This window comes from Eubalaena glacialis, chromosome 4, assembly GCF_028564815.1.
Source record: "Eubalaena glacialis isolate mEubGla1 chromosome 4, mEubGla1.1.hap2.+ XY, whole genome shotgun sequence".
Classification (NCBI taxonomy): domain Eukaryota; kingdom Metazoa; phylum Chordata; class Mammalia; order Artiodactyla; family Balaenidae; genus Eubalaena; species Eubalaena glacialis.
The window spans coordinates 110,858,863-110,878,088 of NC_083719.1; the positions used below are offsets into that span (position 1 = coordinate 110,858,863).

Consider the following 19,226-nt stretch of genomic DNA (forward strand, 5'->3'; position numbering starts at 1 on the left):
TCAGTTCTGACGCTCCCTGTCTGGAGTTAGCATAGACCCCACAGATTAAGGGCTCAGTCCCATGAGACTGTCTCCCACTCCACTTCAGCTGCCAATCCCAAGTCCCAGGTTGTCTGGCACCTGTACTTCTGACCACTAGCTATAAATCAGGGGTTCCCACAACCCTTTTCTCAGGTTCAGTAATTTTCTATAACAGCTCCTAGAACTCAGGGAAGCACTTACTATTACCAGTTTATTAAGGATATAGGTCAGGAACACCCAGATGGAAGAGATGCATAGGGTAAGGTATGGGGGAGGGACATTGAGCTTTCATGCCTTCTCCACGTGCACGACTTTCCCAGCACCTTCATGTAGTATTCACCAACCTGGAAGCTCTTTGAATGCCATTGCTTAGGGTTTTTATGGAAGTAATCATGTAGACATGATTAATTAAGTCATTGGCCATTGGTGATTGAACTCAGACTTCAGCCCCTCCCCAGAAATGCGAGGGGTGGGTACTGAAACTTCCTACTCTGATCACAGAGCTGATTCCTCTGACGACCGGGTCCCATTCTCCAGGAGTCACCTCATTAGAATAAACTCAGGTACAGTTGAAAGGGACTTATAATGAATAACAAAAGATACTCCTCTCACCCCATCACTGAGAAATTCTAAGCGTTTTTGGAGTTCTGTACCAGGAGCTGAAGGCAAAAACCAAATATGTATTTCTTACTACATCTCAATACAATAGTTATCATTGGGGGAAACTGAGCAAAGGATGTAAGAGATCTTGCTCTTTTATTTTTTAAAAAATCAGCTGATAAAAGAATTACTATGATTGTGTTTTTTAAAGGTCGTCTACAGCTACAAGCAGATCGTCATCAAGAACATATGCGAGCTAGAGATTCATTAATTCAGTCTTTGGCAACACAACTAGAATTGGATGGCTTTGAGCATGGACCATTCAGTGAGAGACAGATAAAAAATTTTCACAAACTTGTGAGAGAGAGGCAAGAAAAGGAAGCAGAAACCGCCAGGCTACTGATGGTAAATACTGTTATTTTCTTTTGTTTGTATCAGATTGTCTAGTTGAATTGTTTTAATTTTTGGATTGACCTTATTTTGTCATATTTTTGGATTAGTGTTAGGATAAAATTTGCTATGAGATAGAATAAAACCTTTATGGAAGCAAATCTTTTAAAAGTTTATAAGTATAAAAGTACAAAGAAGATATAGACCTATGTTTTTTATTTGATTTTAAGTAAAATTTCTTTTTAAAGCTAATTGTAAAGAAAAAGTTTGCTCGAAGTTAATAATGATTATCTCTGGGTTATGATCATTATATTTTTTTATGCTTTTCTATATTTTCCTCAGAGTGCATGTGTTACTTTTACATCAAAGAAACTTTTTCTTAATGAAGTTTTTACTGAAAAAATTGTTAATGCTCATGCTTCTCATTATGTATTTAGAACGACTTTGCAGAAAAAGAGACTCTGAAACGAAAACAGATAGATGAGATAAGGGATGAGAAAACTGGACTGGGAAGAATAATTGAGCTAAAATCAGAAATCCTAACTAAGAAGCAGAATGAGCTGAAAAATGTGAAGTATGAATTACAGCAGTTGGAAGGATCTTCAGACAGGATTCTTGAACTGGACCAGGAGCTCACAAAAGCTGTAAGATACTATTTGAGTAATCTAATAATTTTAAAGTGTAAGATATTTAGAAGTATTTTATCTTTCGCTAATTCTAAGATTATGGCATTTTAATAAAAATGTCAACATTGTCTATCAATCTCACGTAAAACGAATTTATCTGAATATCTTAATGACTCAACTCTGCTCCTGGAACCTGGTGGATTGAAAATTAGAATCATCTAAGGAAGCTTAAAAAAAAACAAACTTATGCTTAGACCTTAAACCTTCCAAATAAAAATCTCTAAGAGTGGGGCATAGAAATGTGTTCAAAACAGAACTGGGTGATTCTTATGAGTACCTTGGTTGAGAACCACTTACCTAAGTTTAAAAAAAAAAGTATTTTCCCTCTAGGTTCCACACACTACAGATTTTATATGATTATTGCTGTGTTATCACTTTTTCTGTGGTAGAAACTTTCTTAGCCCACCTCTTCCTTTCATAAATTTCCAAAATTTCTTCTTTGTTTCTAATCTCTTCCCTTCCTTCACACCTCCATTACCAAAATAAGCATCCTAAAGCTTGGCAAATGCCACTTTCAGGTCCCATCTTGATAATTTAAACATTTCTATTTACTCCCAAACTTAACATCTAGCATACATTTTTGTCAGTTTAGCACAATATTGTCCTGTTGTGATGGAGAGATACTGTTCAGGGACCACATCACACTATTTTTAGTTTCTATATGCCAGGCAATGTAGTGAGTTACATGGCTACTTGATAAATGCTTAGTTATTGATTGAAGAGTCACTAAACTGTATACTTAAGCATATTTTTCTTAATTTTGCACTAATTTTCATTTTTCCCTCCTATTTGACTCTTCCAGATTTATTTACTAAGTCTCTACTGTTATAAAATAGTAAGGTAACTTTATAAGATCTTTCTTAAAAATTTTATGCCTTCTGCTTTTTCTGTTGTTGGATAAAATCAAACAGTAATATTTTGACCATCCTGAGGAGTAGCTGATTTCTAATACACTTTGTCATTATTTTAACACAACACATATAAACCTGTTCATTTATTTGAATTATTAAGGAACGTGAGCTAAGCAAAGCTGAGAAAAACAGCAATGTAGAAACTCTAAAAACAGAAGTAATAAGCCTTCAAAATGAGAAAGCAGATCTAGACAGGACCCTGCGTAAATTGGACCAGGAGATGGAGCAGTTAAATCATCATACAGCAACACGTACCCAGATGGAGATGCTGACCAAAGACAAAGTATGACCTTTCTTTTTGTTCTAATTATACTTTCTGGTATTTAAAATAGCTTATCTTACATTCATAATCATTACACTGTGAAGTATTTAGTTGATATTGGCTTTTTATTTTAGGGGTTAAGTGAACTTAGTATAAAATAGACTTTCAAGTTTAAAAACTGTTTTCTAATTACAAAAAAATAATAATACAGAAGTGTATACATACAAACACACACATGTACATTGCTGTTAATTTTTATCATATACCATACAGAAGTTTTAATTTTTATATCATCAGACTTGTTATTCTTTTCTCTAATGGCTTAGAAAGTCCATCCCCACTTTAAGAGTTTAAGAAATTTTCAGGAGTTCCTTGGTGGCCTAGTGGTTAGGATTTGGTGCTTTCACTGCCATGGCCCGGGTTCAGTCTCTGGTCGGGGCGCTGAGATATTCCTCAAGCCGTGTGGCATGGCCAAAATTTTAAAAAAAAGAAGAAGAAATTTTATATTTTCTTCTTGCATTTTTGTAGTTTTATTTATTTATTTATTTTTTTAATATTTCCTTTTTTTTTTTTTAAAGGAATTCCTTTATTTTTATTATTTATTTATTTATTTTTGGCTGTGTTGGGTCTTCGTTTCTGTGCGAGGGCTTTCCCGAGTTGTGGCAAGCGGGGATCACTCTTCATCGCGGTGCGCGGGCCTCTCACTATCATGGCCTCTCTTGTTGTGGAGCACAGGCTCCAGACGCGCAGGCTCAGTAGTTGTGGCTCACGGGCCCAGTTGCTCCGCGGCATGTGGGATCCTCCCAGACCAGGGCTCGAACCCGTGTCCCCTGCATTGGCAGGCAGGTTCTCAACCACTGCGCCACCAGGGAAGCCCTGTAGTTTTATTTTTTAAGCCTAGGACTGTAATCAATCTAAAATTTATTTTTTTTCTTTATATAATGTGGAGATATTGAGCTTTATTTTTAAACAATTTTTTTTTTCCTATAGGCTGACAAAGATGAACAAATCAGAAAAATAAAATCTAGGCACAGTGATGAATTAACTTCATTGTTAGGATATTTTCCCAACAAAAAACAGCTTGAAGACTGGCTTCATAGTAAATCAAAAGAAATTAATCAGACCAGGGACAGACTTGCCAAATTGAAGTAAGTAGTTACAACATTTGAAGATGTAGTAGAAGTCTCTTATTTCATGCTTTCACTTTTAATTGTTTTGAAATCATTTATTGTCATGAAGTGGTATGTCTTATTAATTGACTTTGATTTTCCTATATTTTACAAATTAATAAAGTGGTAACAGTGAGTTGAGCTTCTTGTTCCTTGAAAGTTTGCAGAACTAAGTGAGAGGATTAAAATATTCCTTTATAAAAAATGAGACCTGAAACTATAAAACTCCTAGAAGATAACATAGAGGAAAATTTCATTGTATTGAAATTGGCAATGATTTCTTGGATATGACACCAAAAGCACAGGCAGCAGAAGCAAAAATAGACAAATGGGACTATATCATACTTAAAAACTGCTGCACAGCAAAGGGAACGATCAACAGGGAAAAGGCAGTCAACAGAATGGGAGAAAACATTTGCAAATTATGTATCTGATAAGGGGTTAGTATCCAGAATATGTAAAGAACTCATACAACTCAATAATAAAAAAACAAATACCCGGATTAAAAAAGTGGGCAGAGGGACCTCCCTGGTAGTGCAGTGGTTGGGACTCTGAGCTCCCAACGCAGGGGGCCCTGGTTCGATCCCTGCTTAGGGAACTAGATCCCACAACTAAGAGTTCGCATGCCACAGCCAGGGAGCCCGCCTACTGCAACTAAGACCCGGCACAACCAAATAAATAAATAAATAAATTTTTTTTTAAGAAAACGGGCAGAGGACTTGAATAGACATTTCTCCAAAGAATATATACAAATGGTCAACAAGCATATGAAAAGATGCTCAAGATGATGCTAATCATCAAGGAAATGCAAATCAAAACCACAGTGATATTACTTCATACCACTTAGGATGACCATTATCAAAAAAAACAGAAAATATAGTAGTGTGTTATAATAAGCTATAATGGAAAAGAATCTGAAAAAGAATAATATAACTGAATCACTTTGCTGTATACCTGAAACTGACACAACATTGTAAATCAACTATACTTCAATTTAAAAATAAAATAAAAAGTTGAAAAAAAACCAAAATAACAAGTGTTGGTGAGGATGTTGAGAAATTGGAACCCCGTGCACTATTAGTGGGAGTGTAAAATGGTGCAGTTACTGTAGAAAACCTGTGGAGGTTCTTCAAAAATTTAGGAAAAGAATAACCAGATGATCCAGCAATTCCACTTCTGAGTATATATTCAAACGAATTGAAAACATGATCTCAAAGAGGTATTTGCTAATCCATGTTCACTGCAGCATTATTCACAATAGCCAAGAGGTGGAAGCAACCTAAATGATGGATGAATGGATAAAGAAAAATTGGTGTATGTATAATGGAATATTATTTATCTTTGAAAAAGAAAGAAATCCTCTCATATGCTATGACTTGATGAACCTTGAGGATATTATGCTTGAGGATATTAAAGTGAAGTAAGCTAGGAACAAAAAGACAAGTACTGTTTGGTTCCACTTATGTGAAGTATCCAAAGATGTCGAACTCTTAGAAAGTATGTAGAATGGAGGTTCAGAGTAGCCAGGGGACCGGGGCGGAGGGGGATGGGGGGGGAGTTGTTCAGTGGGTATAGAGTTTTAGTTTTGCAAGATGAAAAAGTTTTAGAGATCTGTTGCACAACAATGTGCATATAGTTAACACTACTGTGCTGTACAGTTAAAAATGGTTAAGATGTTAAATTTTATGTTTTTCCCACAATTTAAAAAAGTGGTCAGTTTTTTCAAATATCACCTTGAGTGGTACTTAGATAAGAGGGTCAAAAATTCCACACATATTTTTGAGGAAGATAGTGGATTTGACCATGTTAAATTTGTGTTTCTTGTGGAAATGTCTGTTAGGGAGTAGAATACTGGAGTTTGAAGTTCAGAAGATTGGAAGTTGTTGCTTTGTAAGCGATAATTGGAGTCATTAGGTCATGTCAACCTGAAGGAGTTATTCAAAGAGAAGAGAAAAAATTGTAGTCAGACTCCTGGAAAACACCAACGTTTAAACTGTTGACAAGCAAAGGAAGAGGAGCAAGCAAAGTCAGTGCCCCAGGAGCCAGGGTGAGAACAAGACAGGAGTGATGTCTGGGTTGCCTTGAGAAAATAGTCTTTCAAGGAGGGGTTCAACCGTGTTTGGTGCTGCTGAGATAGTGACCGTAATGAGCAATGCTCAGTGGCTAAGATGGTGAGAGCATCATCTACATGTTATTTTTTTTCCAAATTTACTGTGACTCACAATGGGAAGTATCAAGATGAGGCACATGTGCACTCACACACATTTATCTGAAACAAATTTCTTAAAATAGTACCTATCCTAACCACGCACAATCTACTCCAATATATTCTACATATTATGCTTAACTTTTCAAAATATGCTGAATATAATGCATTGAATTGATTATATGACTTGCCTAATGCATCAAAACCTGTAAATTGAAAACCCCTGATCTGTGTGGGCATGGAGGCTGGCTACGATTATATTTAAGAGTTGGAGTGGAAATAAATTGTACTAGTGAGCAAAGTCTTTGATGAATGAGAGGCAGTGAATGATCAGGTTGTAAGTAGATGACAGCAACAAGGAGGGAACAAAGGAAAAGTTTTTACAGGAGAGAAAGGAAGTACAGTTGTGAAAGGGTCCACACAGAGTTAGGAGAATGTTCTCCTTTTTTTCTCTTCCCTCCAGATCTGGCACGCATATTCTCCTTGCTGAGGCTCTTAACCCAAGATCTAAGACCATGAACCCCCGCAAAACCAAGCAGGGTTTTGTCTGTACACATTTTTCTGGGAGCAGGCATATGACCAGGGCGAGTCCATGTGCTAGGGGTAGATTCAGGCAGTAGTGGACTGTTGCCATGACTTCTAAAAAAAAAGTGCTTGGTCACAGCAGACCTTTGTAATATTTTCTGGCAGAGTTTGTCTTGGATCTACCTTCTCACACTTTTCATTTCTCATGTTTTAAAATTGTAATCCATATTTGTTCTTATTTTAGCAAGGAACTGGCTTCAGCTGAGCAAAATAAAAATCATATAAATAATGAGCTAAAAAGGAAGGAAGAGAAGTTGTCCAGCTATGAAGACAAACTGTTTGATGTTTGTGGTAGCCAGGATTTTGAAAGTGACTTAGACAGGCTTAAAGAAGAAATTGAAAAATCCTCAAAACAACGAGGTAGGTTACCTACTTTATATTAGAAAAGGCATTTTGATGTTTTTGAATTTTCGTTCACAGGTAACTATTAAGGATGGGAGATTTTTAAACTTGGTTCTGGAGCTCGGTGGCTTAAGTTTCAGTTCTGGTTCTACAACCTACTTGCTGTGTGACTTTGGGCAAGTTATCGAAACCTTTCTGTACTTCAGATTCATTAATAATTGCCTACCACGTGTAGGGTTTAGGGAGGAGTAAATGAGATTATAGTTTCTGGCACATAACAAGCTCTAAAAGTTTTATTATACTTGTGTGTTACCAGAAAATAATTTCTACAAATCTGTATGTATTGTGCCCTTGGGAAGATTTAAATATCAGAATTTTGATTTCTTTCATTGTGTGTTTATGAAGCAAGAAGAATAATCATGTATTTACAGAAAAGGATATAACCATGTTGACAAAACTATATTTTATATTCTTTTCACTGGGAGTATATATATATTTTTTTAAATAGCCATGCTGGCTGGAGCTACGGCAGTTTACTCCCAATTCATTACTCAGCTAACGGATGAAGACCAGTCATGTTGCCCTGTCTGTCAGAGAGTTTTTCAGACAGAAGCTGAATTACAAGAAGTCATCAGTGATTTGCAGTCTAAGCTGAGGCTTGCTCCAGATAAGCTCAAGTCAACAGAATCAGAGCTAAAGAAAAAAGAAAAGCGGCGTGATGAAATGCTGGGACTAGTGCCCATGAGGTGAGAAAAGGGATTTACCATTACTGTACTTGTACAGCAGCACTGTAAGAGGTACCTATTCCACTGTCTAACATATGGTAGGTATTCAGTAAGCAAGAGTTGAATGAATAAAGGTTAAAGTCAGGATTCTAAGCCAGTATGCTCATCTCATGTTATTTATGTGATAAGAAAGAATTATTTTGTTTCAAGATAAGCTTGTTTCTTAAACTAGTCACAGGGTAGATATAATCTTTAATTTGTGTATGTTTGTTTCATTCCTGAGACTTGGCTTGAGGGCAGAAATTTTGATAGATTTTATAACTATGTGTCACTTTCTAAACCCAGCAAAGCATTAAAGTACCGGAAAGCTCCCCTCAAGAGACAAATTTTAAACTATACTTTTATGTTTTTCTCACTTCCAGAAAGAATGAATCATAGATGATTTCTATTGTTTATTTTTCCCTTGCTTGTATAAGAAGTTCAGATGATTTTCTATTTATAAATAAAATCAAGTCAGAAAGTATGTGATGATTGCCTTGGTGTCTCCCAGAGCACAAAGATCGTCACAGAGACCAATAAGATATGACCTTCATGGAGCTGATGGTCTATGTAAGGAGAAAAGCTCTCAGAATTAGACGTAAAAAGCTGGGCTTAATAAAGTACTTAATTGGTTCAAACAAATGCATTAATTAGGAAGAGAGAAACCAGTGGACTACAGAATGAGAATAGGATTTTGAGAACAGGGTAGGAGGAGGGATGTAAAGCATAGGGAAGGTGGTTTGACTTATTTAAGAGGAGGAAAGGGGAGAGGGTGTGTGTAAAGGGTAGGAGAGTAAGACCTGTGCTGCAGTAGAAACATTTTCTGGAGTTTGAGAACTTATTTGTAGTGATTGATTCACATAAGTAGGGAAGATAGAGCTACAATTATGTTCAGGCCTAGTTATAGCTCTATTAGGTGATGGGGACCATCCTAAGACATTTAATGAAAGATGTGTTTTAGGAAAATTAATCTAATGTTAATACATTGGATGAAAGTGAGACAAACTCTGGAAGCAAAAAAACCCGGAGGGTATGTTGTCCTGGAAAACTGAAGAGGAGTTTAAGGAAAAGAAGGAAGGGAAGATGCAAGAAGATGTGCTTTGTGGTAGCCAGCCTCTAAGATGGTCCCCAATGATCCCTGCCTCCTGGTATTCACACTCTTGTATTAGTCTTCTCTCCTGTTCCAGGATTGGTCTGTGTAACCAATAAAATACAACGGAAGTGATAGCATGTCCCTTCCAGCATGTCCCATACCATCATGAATGAAATTTCAGCTGAAAATGTACCTGTTTATCATTTTTCTTAGTACTGACTTGGGTTCATTTTTTATAACACCTCATTTAAATAAAAACTCAGTATTTTTCCCACAGGTGTTTTTCAATACTGTATCTGTGTTGGTCCCTTTTACATAAAATTCCCTTGGAAAAAGAATGCTGTCACAAAATTGAGTTTCTGAAAAATTTACAAACAAAAGAGAAAACTCTACTAGAGCTCAGTAACCATTCTCTCAGGAAATATCTTTACTGTTTCTTAGAATACTTATTTTAGCATCTTAGGTAATCATCAGAAAAGAAGGCACCAAAACCTGGACCACATCAATAAGGGGTTTTTCTGTGTGTGTGAAAATGTAAAAATGGGGTTAAAATTGAATGGATGCTTATAGTTCTCCGCAAAAATGTCCCAGTCAAGTGAGTGCTTGACTGTCCTTAGGCTATCATAGCTTTGTCACTTTCTAGGTACTGGGTACATAACTTAAGAGCAACTTCTGGTCTATAACACTGGGAAGTAATGTGAGCATGAATTATTCATAATCTGAATATGTTCATATTTATTCAGGGAATTTTTTCATTGCTCTGGTATAAAAAATTACAGGTCTCTGTCACTCAGATCAATTCAGGTTGGCGTTTCTTGGTCATAGTATGGACTTTAAAAAAATCATTAAGTAATAACAGTATCTAAGAGCTAATCTTTGAGTTTCTGGTTTATTATAAGGCTCCCATTAGAAACCAATTTAATTTATTATACTAATTTGATTTTAAGAATTTGGGATTTTTCTGAAATAAGCTTAATAGCTTTTTTTTTTAAAGATTACATACAAGTTTTATTGCTTCAGAGGTATCAACAAAAATAGGTGTGGGGCCAGTACCTGCCATAGGGATGGTAATTCATTAGCTAGAGTAGCAGCAGTAAAGTGGGTTTAACAGCTTTTGTACCATAAACCCATGTATCATTTGATTGATACATGGGTTTCCTTCTTTCCTATTTTCTTCCTATTTCCTTCTTTCCTATTTTCTTTCCTTCCTTCCTTCTGTCCTTCCATCATTTTTTAAACTTTTTTATTTTAAAATAATTTTAGACTTACAGAAAATTTACAAAAATAGTACAGAGAATTCACATATACCCTTCACCCAGCTTCTCCTGATGTTCACAGTTTATGTAACCATAATATGGTTATCAAAATCAAGAAATTAACTTTGGTATAATTCTATTAATTAAACTACAAACCATATTTGAATTTTAGCAGTCTTTCTATTTAATATCCTTTGTCTATTTCAGGATCCAACTCAGGATTCCCACATTGCACATACTTGTTATTTCTCCTTAGGCTTTTGTAGTCTACCATAGTTCTTCTTTGTCTTGACAGTCTTTCTTTGTCTTTCATGGTCTTGACACTTATGATGAGTATGGTCAGGTAATTTGTAAAATATCTTTCAGTTTGGCAAACAACACGGTAAAAATTGCTGCTTTCAAGATCTGTCAATAGGTACTATTTATAAAATCAGGGGACAGAGGTTTGAGGAGAAACAGGATATTTACATTTTCTTCAATGTATTTCTCCTATGATACTTATCGATTACATAGAGAAAAATAGTAACTTTACAATGGGTAAATCTGGTTGACATCATCTTAACTAAGAGTAACATACTGACATCATATACCCACTGATATGTTGCCCTAAGAAGGATACAACATCACTTCTGTGGTATTCTTGCCAAAAATACATAACCTCAATCTCATTATGAGAAAACATTAGATTGCTTATTTTTAATTGTGTGTGTTCTGTGAAGGCAAAGCATAATTGATTTGAAGGAGAAGGAAATACCAGAATTAAGAAACAAACTGCAGAATGTGAACAGAGACATACAGCGCCTAAAGAATGACATAGAAGAACAGGAAACACTCTTGGGTATGATCATACCTGAGGAAGAAAGTGCTAAAGTGTGTCTGACAGATGTTACAATTATGGAGAGGTTCCAGGTAAGTTTACTGCAGTTTAAGGCAGAATAAAACTTGTTTCATGGTGGTTTGAATATGAAATGTGAGTATTAAAGATAGTAGCTAGTATTCTGGTACAGATTGTGTTTAGAGTTCCCTATCCTGAATTTTAGGTAGTCTCAGGGAGTAACTGCTTAGCTTATTTATATTCCTGAGTTTAGATTTTATTATCCATAAGTTCTGAGAATTAAGAAGTCTTGTTTATTTTTCTTTTTAAGTCTGCTTCCTTTTGTTTACATCATTTAAATTAATTTCATCATAAAAATTAATTTTATTTTTATCCTTTAAAATTTGTTAAAATTATATCTGAGAGCAGTTACAAATTAGATTTTTAAAAGTAATTAAAAGCAGTTAATTCTTAAAGATTTTGAATAATGATAATGGCATAAGTTTCTTAAAGGAAATAACTTTGATTTATTCTTAAGATGGAACTTAAGGATGTTGAAAGAAAAATTGCACAACAAGCAGCTAAACTCCAAGGACTAGATTTGGATAGAACTGTTCAACAAGTAAACCAGGAAAAACAAGAAAAACAACACAAATTAGATACAGGTAATAGAGTCTGTTTCCTTATAAAGACTTCAACATTCCCAACATAAGCTTTTTACCATAAATTTTATAACTATTACGTGGACAAAGAACAGTCTTTCTTCCAGTCCATGGTATATGCAGTTTCTTTTCTCAAAGGCATCACTTCTCCTCTGTTTCCTTTCTTTGCAGAACAGATTTTGAATGATGAGTAACAAATGAGCTGTACTCTTTCTCAGTCATATCTGCCCTATTCAGGAGGGGACAGCAAGCAGGTTTGGGAGCTGGACAGGTTCTTGTGGCATTTTTATTGCAGTAGGTGGGACCCACAGAAACTCAGCCTTTGTGAATGCCACAGAGGCCTATAAAACTGGAATGAGGCTGCTTATAGTATTTTCTATACCCTTACATTAATCACTGTATCAATATGTTTTCATGCAGTTTCCAGTAAGATTGAATTGAATCGTAAGCTTATACAGGACCAGCAGGAACAAATTCAGCACCTAAAAAGTACAACAAATGAACTTAAATCAGAGAAACTTCAGATATCCACTAATTTACAACGTCGTCAGCAACTGGAGGAGCAGACTGTGGAATTATCCACTGAAGTTCAGTCCTTATACAGAGAAATAAAGGTAAAAACATTCGTACATATTAGTTTTAAAAATCAGTTCAAATATGTGAAATTCTCTTTATTGGGGCAATGGCCAGAACTATGGTTATTGTGAGGATCAAGTGAAAATGGTATATAGAACTTCTACTAATAGGTAAAAATTTCTGGAAGGTTTATTGACCATAATAAGGAAGAACTGGCTGCCTGGTTAAGTAGTGAACTTCCTGTTACTGGAGGTGGTCTGGTGGTGGCTGGCTAACTCCATATAAGGATTCCTACTTGTATGGGAGGTTTGTCTTATCTACAGATCCTATATCCATGACAGACACTGCCTCTCAGGCATAGCACTTTTTCTTTTTAATTCCAGATGTAGTCTCGGAATACTTCCCACTACACTGAGCAGGCACTGAGTTGACACATGGAATGGAACCCATTTGGCATCTCTCATCTAGATTTATCAAATCTAAGACCCAACCAATTACATCTGGTTAGAATCTGATTAGAATCTGTTACTAATTACTGTAAATGTTTCTTAAGTATTTTTCGATTACAAATTAACAGAGGCTTAGAGTATGGTATAAAATGTACTACCTTACATTTGTATTTTTTATTGCTTATAAAGCACTTTGACATTAAACCATTCAGTGTCTCATTTTGTATTCAGTGTATCATTTTGATAAATGTGACTAAATCTCCTTTTTATAGGAAAAGAAATTGAGACTTACAGATATCCCATGACTTGCCCAAATTCATACAGTTAGTAGGAGGCAGGGTTAATTTTCTGGTAGGTCTTCTGATGTGTAAGACATTTGACTTCCCACCACACCAAACCACTTCCTAATATAAAATATTCCTACATTGAAGTAATACTAAATAATTGTTTCTACCGTTATGGATTCATTAGGTATTTCAGGATCTTTAAGTGCTTGAGGATCATGGTTTTGAACAGTGGTTATTGTATACTTATTCTGTAGAGATGTTATAAGGCCAAATGATGTGGAGTTCTGATTAGTAAAATATTTTGTTATTTGAAAACCCCTTTCCTTCCAAAATAAGTGTGGGCACACCAACATCAATGTACTAGTATGCTTTCGTTACCATAAAATATCTACTTAGCCTCAGCAAACTAAGCTTAAGATCAAAAGTTCCTTTACGATCGAGACAGGCTACAGCAGACTGTGGACCTTTCGGGTACAGAGAAAAATATTCTACCTTCAGGATGCTTTGGCTGCTCAAATTCAGAAACACTTATGGAAGTAGATATAGTTGAACAGTCCCTAGTTGCTGTGCTTATTAATTCAGCAGGCAGTCAGAATACCAATGTCAGGAACGTCGGTGCATCTTACCTCACCTTGGATAATCCCTTGATGGAAGTAGAAACATCAAAATGTAACCCTTCCTTTAAAATTCCATTTCCACTGAGGATTTACAGCTTCCAGAAAGTAATGTTGAAATGTCTGGAACAAGTAAGGAATATGGGAATTGCCCCTTCTCATAAGTCTCTGTGGCAGTTGTCAGCCCTCTGTAGAGTCAGCAGAGGAATCTTGCTCATCTATAACAGCAGCCTTAAAGGAACTTCATGAACTTTTGGTCATTAGTAGTAAACCAGCTTCAGAAAACACATCTGAAGAAGTTTTCTGTCAATCAAAGACAGTAACTGAGGGCCAAACAGGTATTAAGGACCTTTCTGAAAGATGGACCCAAAATGAGCATCTTACAGCTACCCAGAGTGAACAGGTCTCCTTTCATCAGGCCATATCTGTATCAGTGAAGACGGAAGAATTAACAGACACTTCAGCTGACACTAGAGTAGAAGATGTAGAAAATATTAACTTCAGGCGTCTAGGTGATGGCCTGTTAGTACTGATAAGGAAGGTGTCCCCAAGTCTAAGGAGTCAATAAATGAGAGCAGTTCTGTCACTCTAGCCTCAGCTGAAACTTCTAATCAACTAATCAACATTGCACCTTTGGTGTAGAAATTTCACCCAGACTTTTAGCAGGTAAGGAGGATGCACTCAATCAGACTTCTGAGCAAACTGAGTCCTTGTCATCCAGTTTCATATTGGTTAAAGATCTGGGTCAGGGCACACAGGCCTGAGACCATAGAAAATGTCTGTTCTGAAGCTGCAGGGCCACTTCTAGAATTTGAACCACCTACCAGCCACCCATCATCAAGTCCCTCCTTTCTAGCACCATTAATTTTTCCTGCTGCAGACATTGATTGGATCCTCCATGCCAGCTTTACTTTGCAGGAAGCTCTTGGGACTTTGCATCGAGTTGGTGGAAATGCAGACCTTGCACTTCTTGTTTGCTAGGAAAGAACACTGTACTTCCTACACAACCATGGAAAAGTGGACTAGACCATACTCCATTCCCTTAAAAAAAGCTATATTATCTACACACACACACACACACTCGCTGTAGAAACCTGCAAGCAGAATGTTGAGCTGTATTTTTTTTTTAATAATAACAGCTTTATTAAGCAATTAAAATGTGCTGGGCATTTATTTATTTATATTTATGGTTGTGTTGGGTCTTCGTTTCTGTGCGAAGGCTATCTCTAGTTGCGGCAAGTGGGGGCCACTCTTCATCGCGGTGCGTGGGCCTCTCATTATCGCGGCCTCTCTTGTTGCGGAGCACAGGCTCCAGACACGCAGGCTCAGTAACTGTGGCTCACGGGCCTAGTTGCTCCGCGGCATGTGGGATCTTCCCAGACCAGGGCTCGAACCCGTGTCCCCTGCATTGGCAGGCAGATTCTCAACCACTGCGCCACCAGGGAAGCCCTGAGCTGTATTTTTTTTTAAAGATTTTTTTTTCAGCCAAAATAATTTATGATCTCTTGTCTGATGAACTTGTCTAATCTTTTGTTAAAATTTGGGCCTTTTTAAATGTATCGGCAGTACGTGCATACAAAAGCTTTTTATTATTAAGATGATGTATTCTGGAATAAAACTGATGGTTTTGTGTATAGCATACCATTTTAGAATGAGAGTGAATACTTTAAAAAGCAGAAGTCATGAGAAATCCCACTACCCATGCAGCTAAAAGCAGATAAACTTTATAATTTGACTGTGTCTGTGCTGAAGGCAAGGTATGGCTTGTTAACTCAATTTTTGGTTTACAAACTTGATCACATGGTTTTGTGTTTGGAATCATACTTAGTGCTCTGTGTATTATGATTCATCGGTTGTAACAGAAAATGGAGGAATAATTGAAAAAAAAAAAAAAAGTTCTTTTATGATCATATTTCCATCTGTAAAAGAAAGACCTGGACTGAAAGAGCTTTCCTATTCTTCAGTCACACAGAGCTGATATGGGCCCCTACAAACTCATGAAAATTTATACCTGAAGCCACATGCTCATATAATTGGGAGTACATGGTGTAGATTAAGAATCAAGTCAGTGGCTGACGCAGTATAGCATAGTGGTTAAAAGAAAGACTCTGGAGCTGGATGAGATTTGAATCCTGGCTCCTTCATTTACTGGCTTTTGGGACCCTGGACAAATCATCTCTGTGCTCATCTGAAATATAGCAGGAAAATAATGTACCTTCCTCATAGGGTTGTTGGAAGGAGCGAATGAATTGACATTTAAAGCCTGGTACATAGAAAGTGATTTTATTATAAAGTCTGACTCCTGAAATAAGATAATGGAATGTTATATAAGACCTTGTATTTTTTATATCCTTAGGATGCTAAAGAGCAGGTAAGCCCTTTGGAAACAACATTGGAAAAGTTCCAGCAGGAGAAAGAAGAACTAATCAACAAAAGAAATACAAGCAACAAAATAGCACAGGATAAAGTAAGATTTCATGTATATATTTACTTATCAAAAATATATGTTAAAATTATTATTCAGAGCACCATGTTGGACACTAGTATTTCACATGAACTTAAAAACATGATGAAATAGTATTTTCATATTTGTGACATAATCTTAACATTCAGAATTTTTTAGAATGATTAAATATAAATTATTTTGCTCCTTGATCTAAAATAGAAGTTGAGAATTGAGACCTTTTAATCTAATCCCATACGTAATAAAGGGAGATCATAAAATTTGAGTTCAGATAAAATCTGCTGGTGATGGAAACTGGAACCCGGGGCTTCTAACTTCCAAGCCAGTGTTTCACTGTACTCTCCTATTAAGTTTTTGTTATCTTAATAAAAGATATTCCTTGGAAATAAATCTTTTTAAATGCCCTAGTCCCAACTAGTGTATTTTTAATAAATATTTTTCCACAGATAAATGATATCAAAGAGAAGGTTAAAAATATTCATGGTTATGTGAAAGACATTGAGAATTATATTCAAGATGGAAAAGACGACTATAAGAAGGTAATTTAAAACTATTTAATTGAATATAATTTAAAATGATTTATTTGTTTATATTTTTATTTCTTGTGCTTAAGAAATTTTCATTTTTGTAGCAAAAAGAAACTGAACTTAATAAAGTAATAGCTCAACTAAGTGAATGCGAGAAACACAAAGAAACGATTAATAAGGAAATGGGAATCATGAGACAAGATATTGATACACAGAAGGTAGGTCCTTTTTTGGCTAATGATTTATGGTGGCACTTATACCAGTAACATTCTTATCTTCCTTTTTTATTTTTTACTTTTATTTTCAATACTTGCATTGAGTAGAAATGCAAACAGTAGAGAAAAGCAATTCTTTTTTTTTTTTATGTGTATATGTTTATATAAAAAGTATGTTTCTTTTTTATGTTACTGAGAGACAAAATTTTCCTTTGGCAGTATAAAAAGAGACATATTTTCATTTGTAAAATGAAATGATAAAAAAAAGTGCATTTGGTATAACTCAAGCTGTTGTGATTCTTTTCATCATAACATTTTTACCTGATTGTATTTTTTTTTTAATTTATTTTTTATTAAAGTTAGTTGAATTACAGTGTTGTGTCAATTAGTGACTCAGTTACATATATATATTCTTTTTCATATTCTTTTCCATTATGGTTTATCACAGGATATTGATTATATTTCCCTGTGCTATACAGTAGGACCTTGTTGTTTATCCATTCTATATATACCAGTTTGCGTATGCTAATCCCAAACTCCCAGTCCAACCCTCTCCCACCCTCCTCCCCCTTGGCCACCATAGTCTGTTCTCTATGTCCCTGATTCTGTTTCATAGATCGGTTCATTTGTGTCACATTTTAGATTCCACATATAAATGATATCCTATGGTCATTTATCTTTCTGACTTACATAGTATGATAATCTCTAGTTGCATCCATGTTGCTGCAAATCGCATTATTTTGGTTTTTTTTATGGCTGAGTTCCCTTGTATATATGTAACACATCTTTATTCATCTGTTGATGGACATTTAGGTTGTTTCCATGTCTTGGCTATTGTGAATAGTGCTGATATGAATATAGGGGTGCACGTATCTTTCTGAATTATAATTTTGTCTGGATATATGCCCAGGAGTGAGGTTGCTGGATCATATGGTAATTCTGTTTTTAGTTTTCTGAGGAACCTCCATACTGTTTTCCACAGTGGCTGTACCAACTTACATTCCCACCAACAGTGTAGGAGGGTTCCCTGAGAAAAGCAATTCTAATAACATTGTCTTTTCTTCTTTCCTTTTTTTATTTTTATTTTCAGTAAAAGACTTACCTGGTAAAAGTTGAAACATAAAAGCATAAAATTAAAGTCTCCTTCCCCTTCTGCCAATTCTCAATCTCACTTCTAGATATCATTCTTAAAAGTTGTCTGTAAGTAAAATATGTATATACTAAGTTGTTTTTCAGTTGATTCCTTTATCATTTACTTTCTTGATTAAGGAAATTAATTTCCACAGTATAATTGAAATCACATTAAGAAAATAATTTTCAGCATGCCTTATATAAGCATGATAGTTAATGCCTTTAAAAACTACACCGTTTCTCTGTTCCTGCTGTTTTGAATAAAATTTGCTATTTGAATGCTTTAATCACTTGGTTATAAATAATGGTTAAAATCTCTTTGAAGATTAGCCATACCCGTTTTCTGCAGAATCTCTGGCCATAGTGCCAGGAATGTCAAATATATGAATATCAGTCAAAGGTAAATCAAATCTCTGCCATCTAATAAATGCTATATAAATTTATGATGCATATATAACAAAATACTTAGTTATCACTAGCTTATATGTGGGTTTTCTATTTAAAATCACAATCTTTAAATCAGTAATGTCCATACAAATATAGAGAGATAATTAAGATACACCAGTCTATGACCCTTTTCAAGTTGAAGGTCTAAATGTAGTGGATCTGACTATATTAGTTTACTTTTATAACCTACCGTGTTCTAGAAATTGTTTACTAAGTTATATACATAGAGTAATGCTAAATAACATTTTAAATTGATGAGAAAATGAGACAATGTGGAAATAAGGACAAGAAGAAGGCAATGAAACCAGGAGAGTAATAAGTATATAAAATGTAGGCCATGAAATCTGATATGCTTGCTAAAGATTTTAGTAGTCACATGAAGAGAGAAAGTCATAATTAATTAAGTTTCACATTGTCTCAAAGCTAAAAAGAAACCAGTTCTCTGGACTGAGACCAGAGAAAAATGTCTCCATAGGCATTCATGGAAAGGAAGACACTGTATAGATTAATAAAAAGCAGGTCTTCAACAAACTTCATGGTTGGTTTTGTTTGTTTGTTTGTTTTTACAGTGTGTTTCAGCACCTTTATCATCCCTTGATGAGTGTAGAAGGTGGTGTGATTGGAGCCTAAAATATATGTTAGAGTGTTTGGAGAGCAAAAGTTAGCTATAGGCACCCATCAAGATCACCTGGGTTTTTCCCACTCCTAAGTGTATAATAACCAAGAAAACGTAAAACGTATGTTTACATAAAAAC

At 35.4% G+C, this 19,226-nt stretch overlaps 1 protein-coding gene and 1 pseudogene across 4 annotated transcripts in view; both read left to right on the forward strand.

The window, feature by feature from the left end:
* RAD50 (RAD50 double strand break repair protein) overlaps positions 1-19,226 on the forward strand; it is a 244,957-nt gene that overhangs the window by 175,554 nt on the left and 50,177 nt on the right. For all 4 annotated transcript variants that reach the window (XM_061189584.1, XM_061189587.1, XM_061189585.1 and 1 more), the window contains 12 exons: positions 833-1,026; positions 1,449-1,655; positions 2,709-2,891; positions 3,861-4,018; positions 7,015-7,190; positions 7,681-7,918; positions 11,005-11,194; positions 11,638-11,764; positions 12,182-12,375; positions 16,044-16,154; positions 16,598-16,690; positions 16,783-16,896. In XM_061189584.1, the coding sequence (XP_061045567.1) occupies positions 833-1,026; positions 1,449-1,655; positions 2,709-2,891; positions 3,861-4,018; positions 7,015-7,190; positions 7,681-7,918; positions 11,005-11,194; positions 11,638-11,764; positions 12,182-12,375; positions 16,044-16,154; positions 16,598-16,690; positions 16,783-16,896 (1,985 nt within the window). The remainder of the gene's footprint in view (positions 1-832; positions 1,027-1,448; positions 1,656-2,708; positions 2,892-3,860; positions 4,019-7,014; positions 7,191-7,680; positions 7,919-11,004; positions 11,195-11,637; positions 11,765-12,181; positions 12,376-16,043; positions 16,155-16,597; positions 16,691-16,782; positions 16,897-19,226) is intronic.
* On the forward strand, positions 12,444-14,733 carry LOC133089529 (regulatory solute carrier protein family 1 member 1-like; annotated as a pseudogene).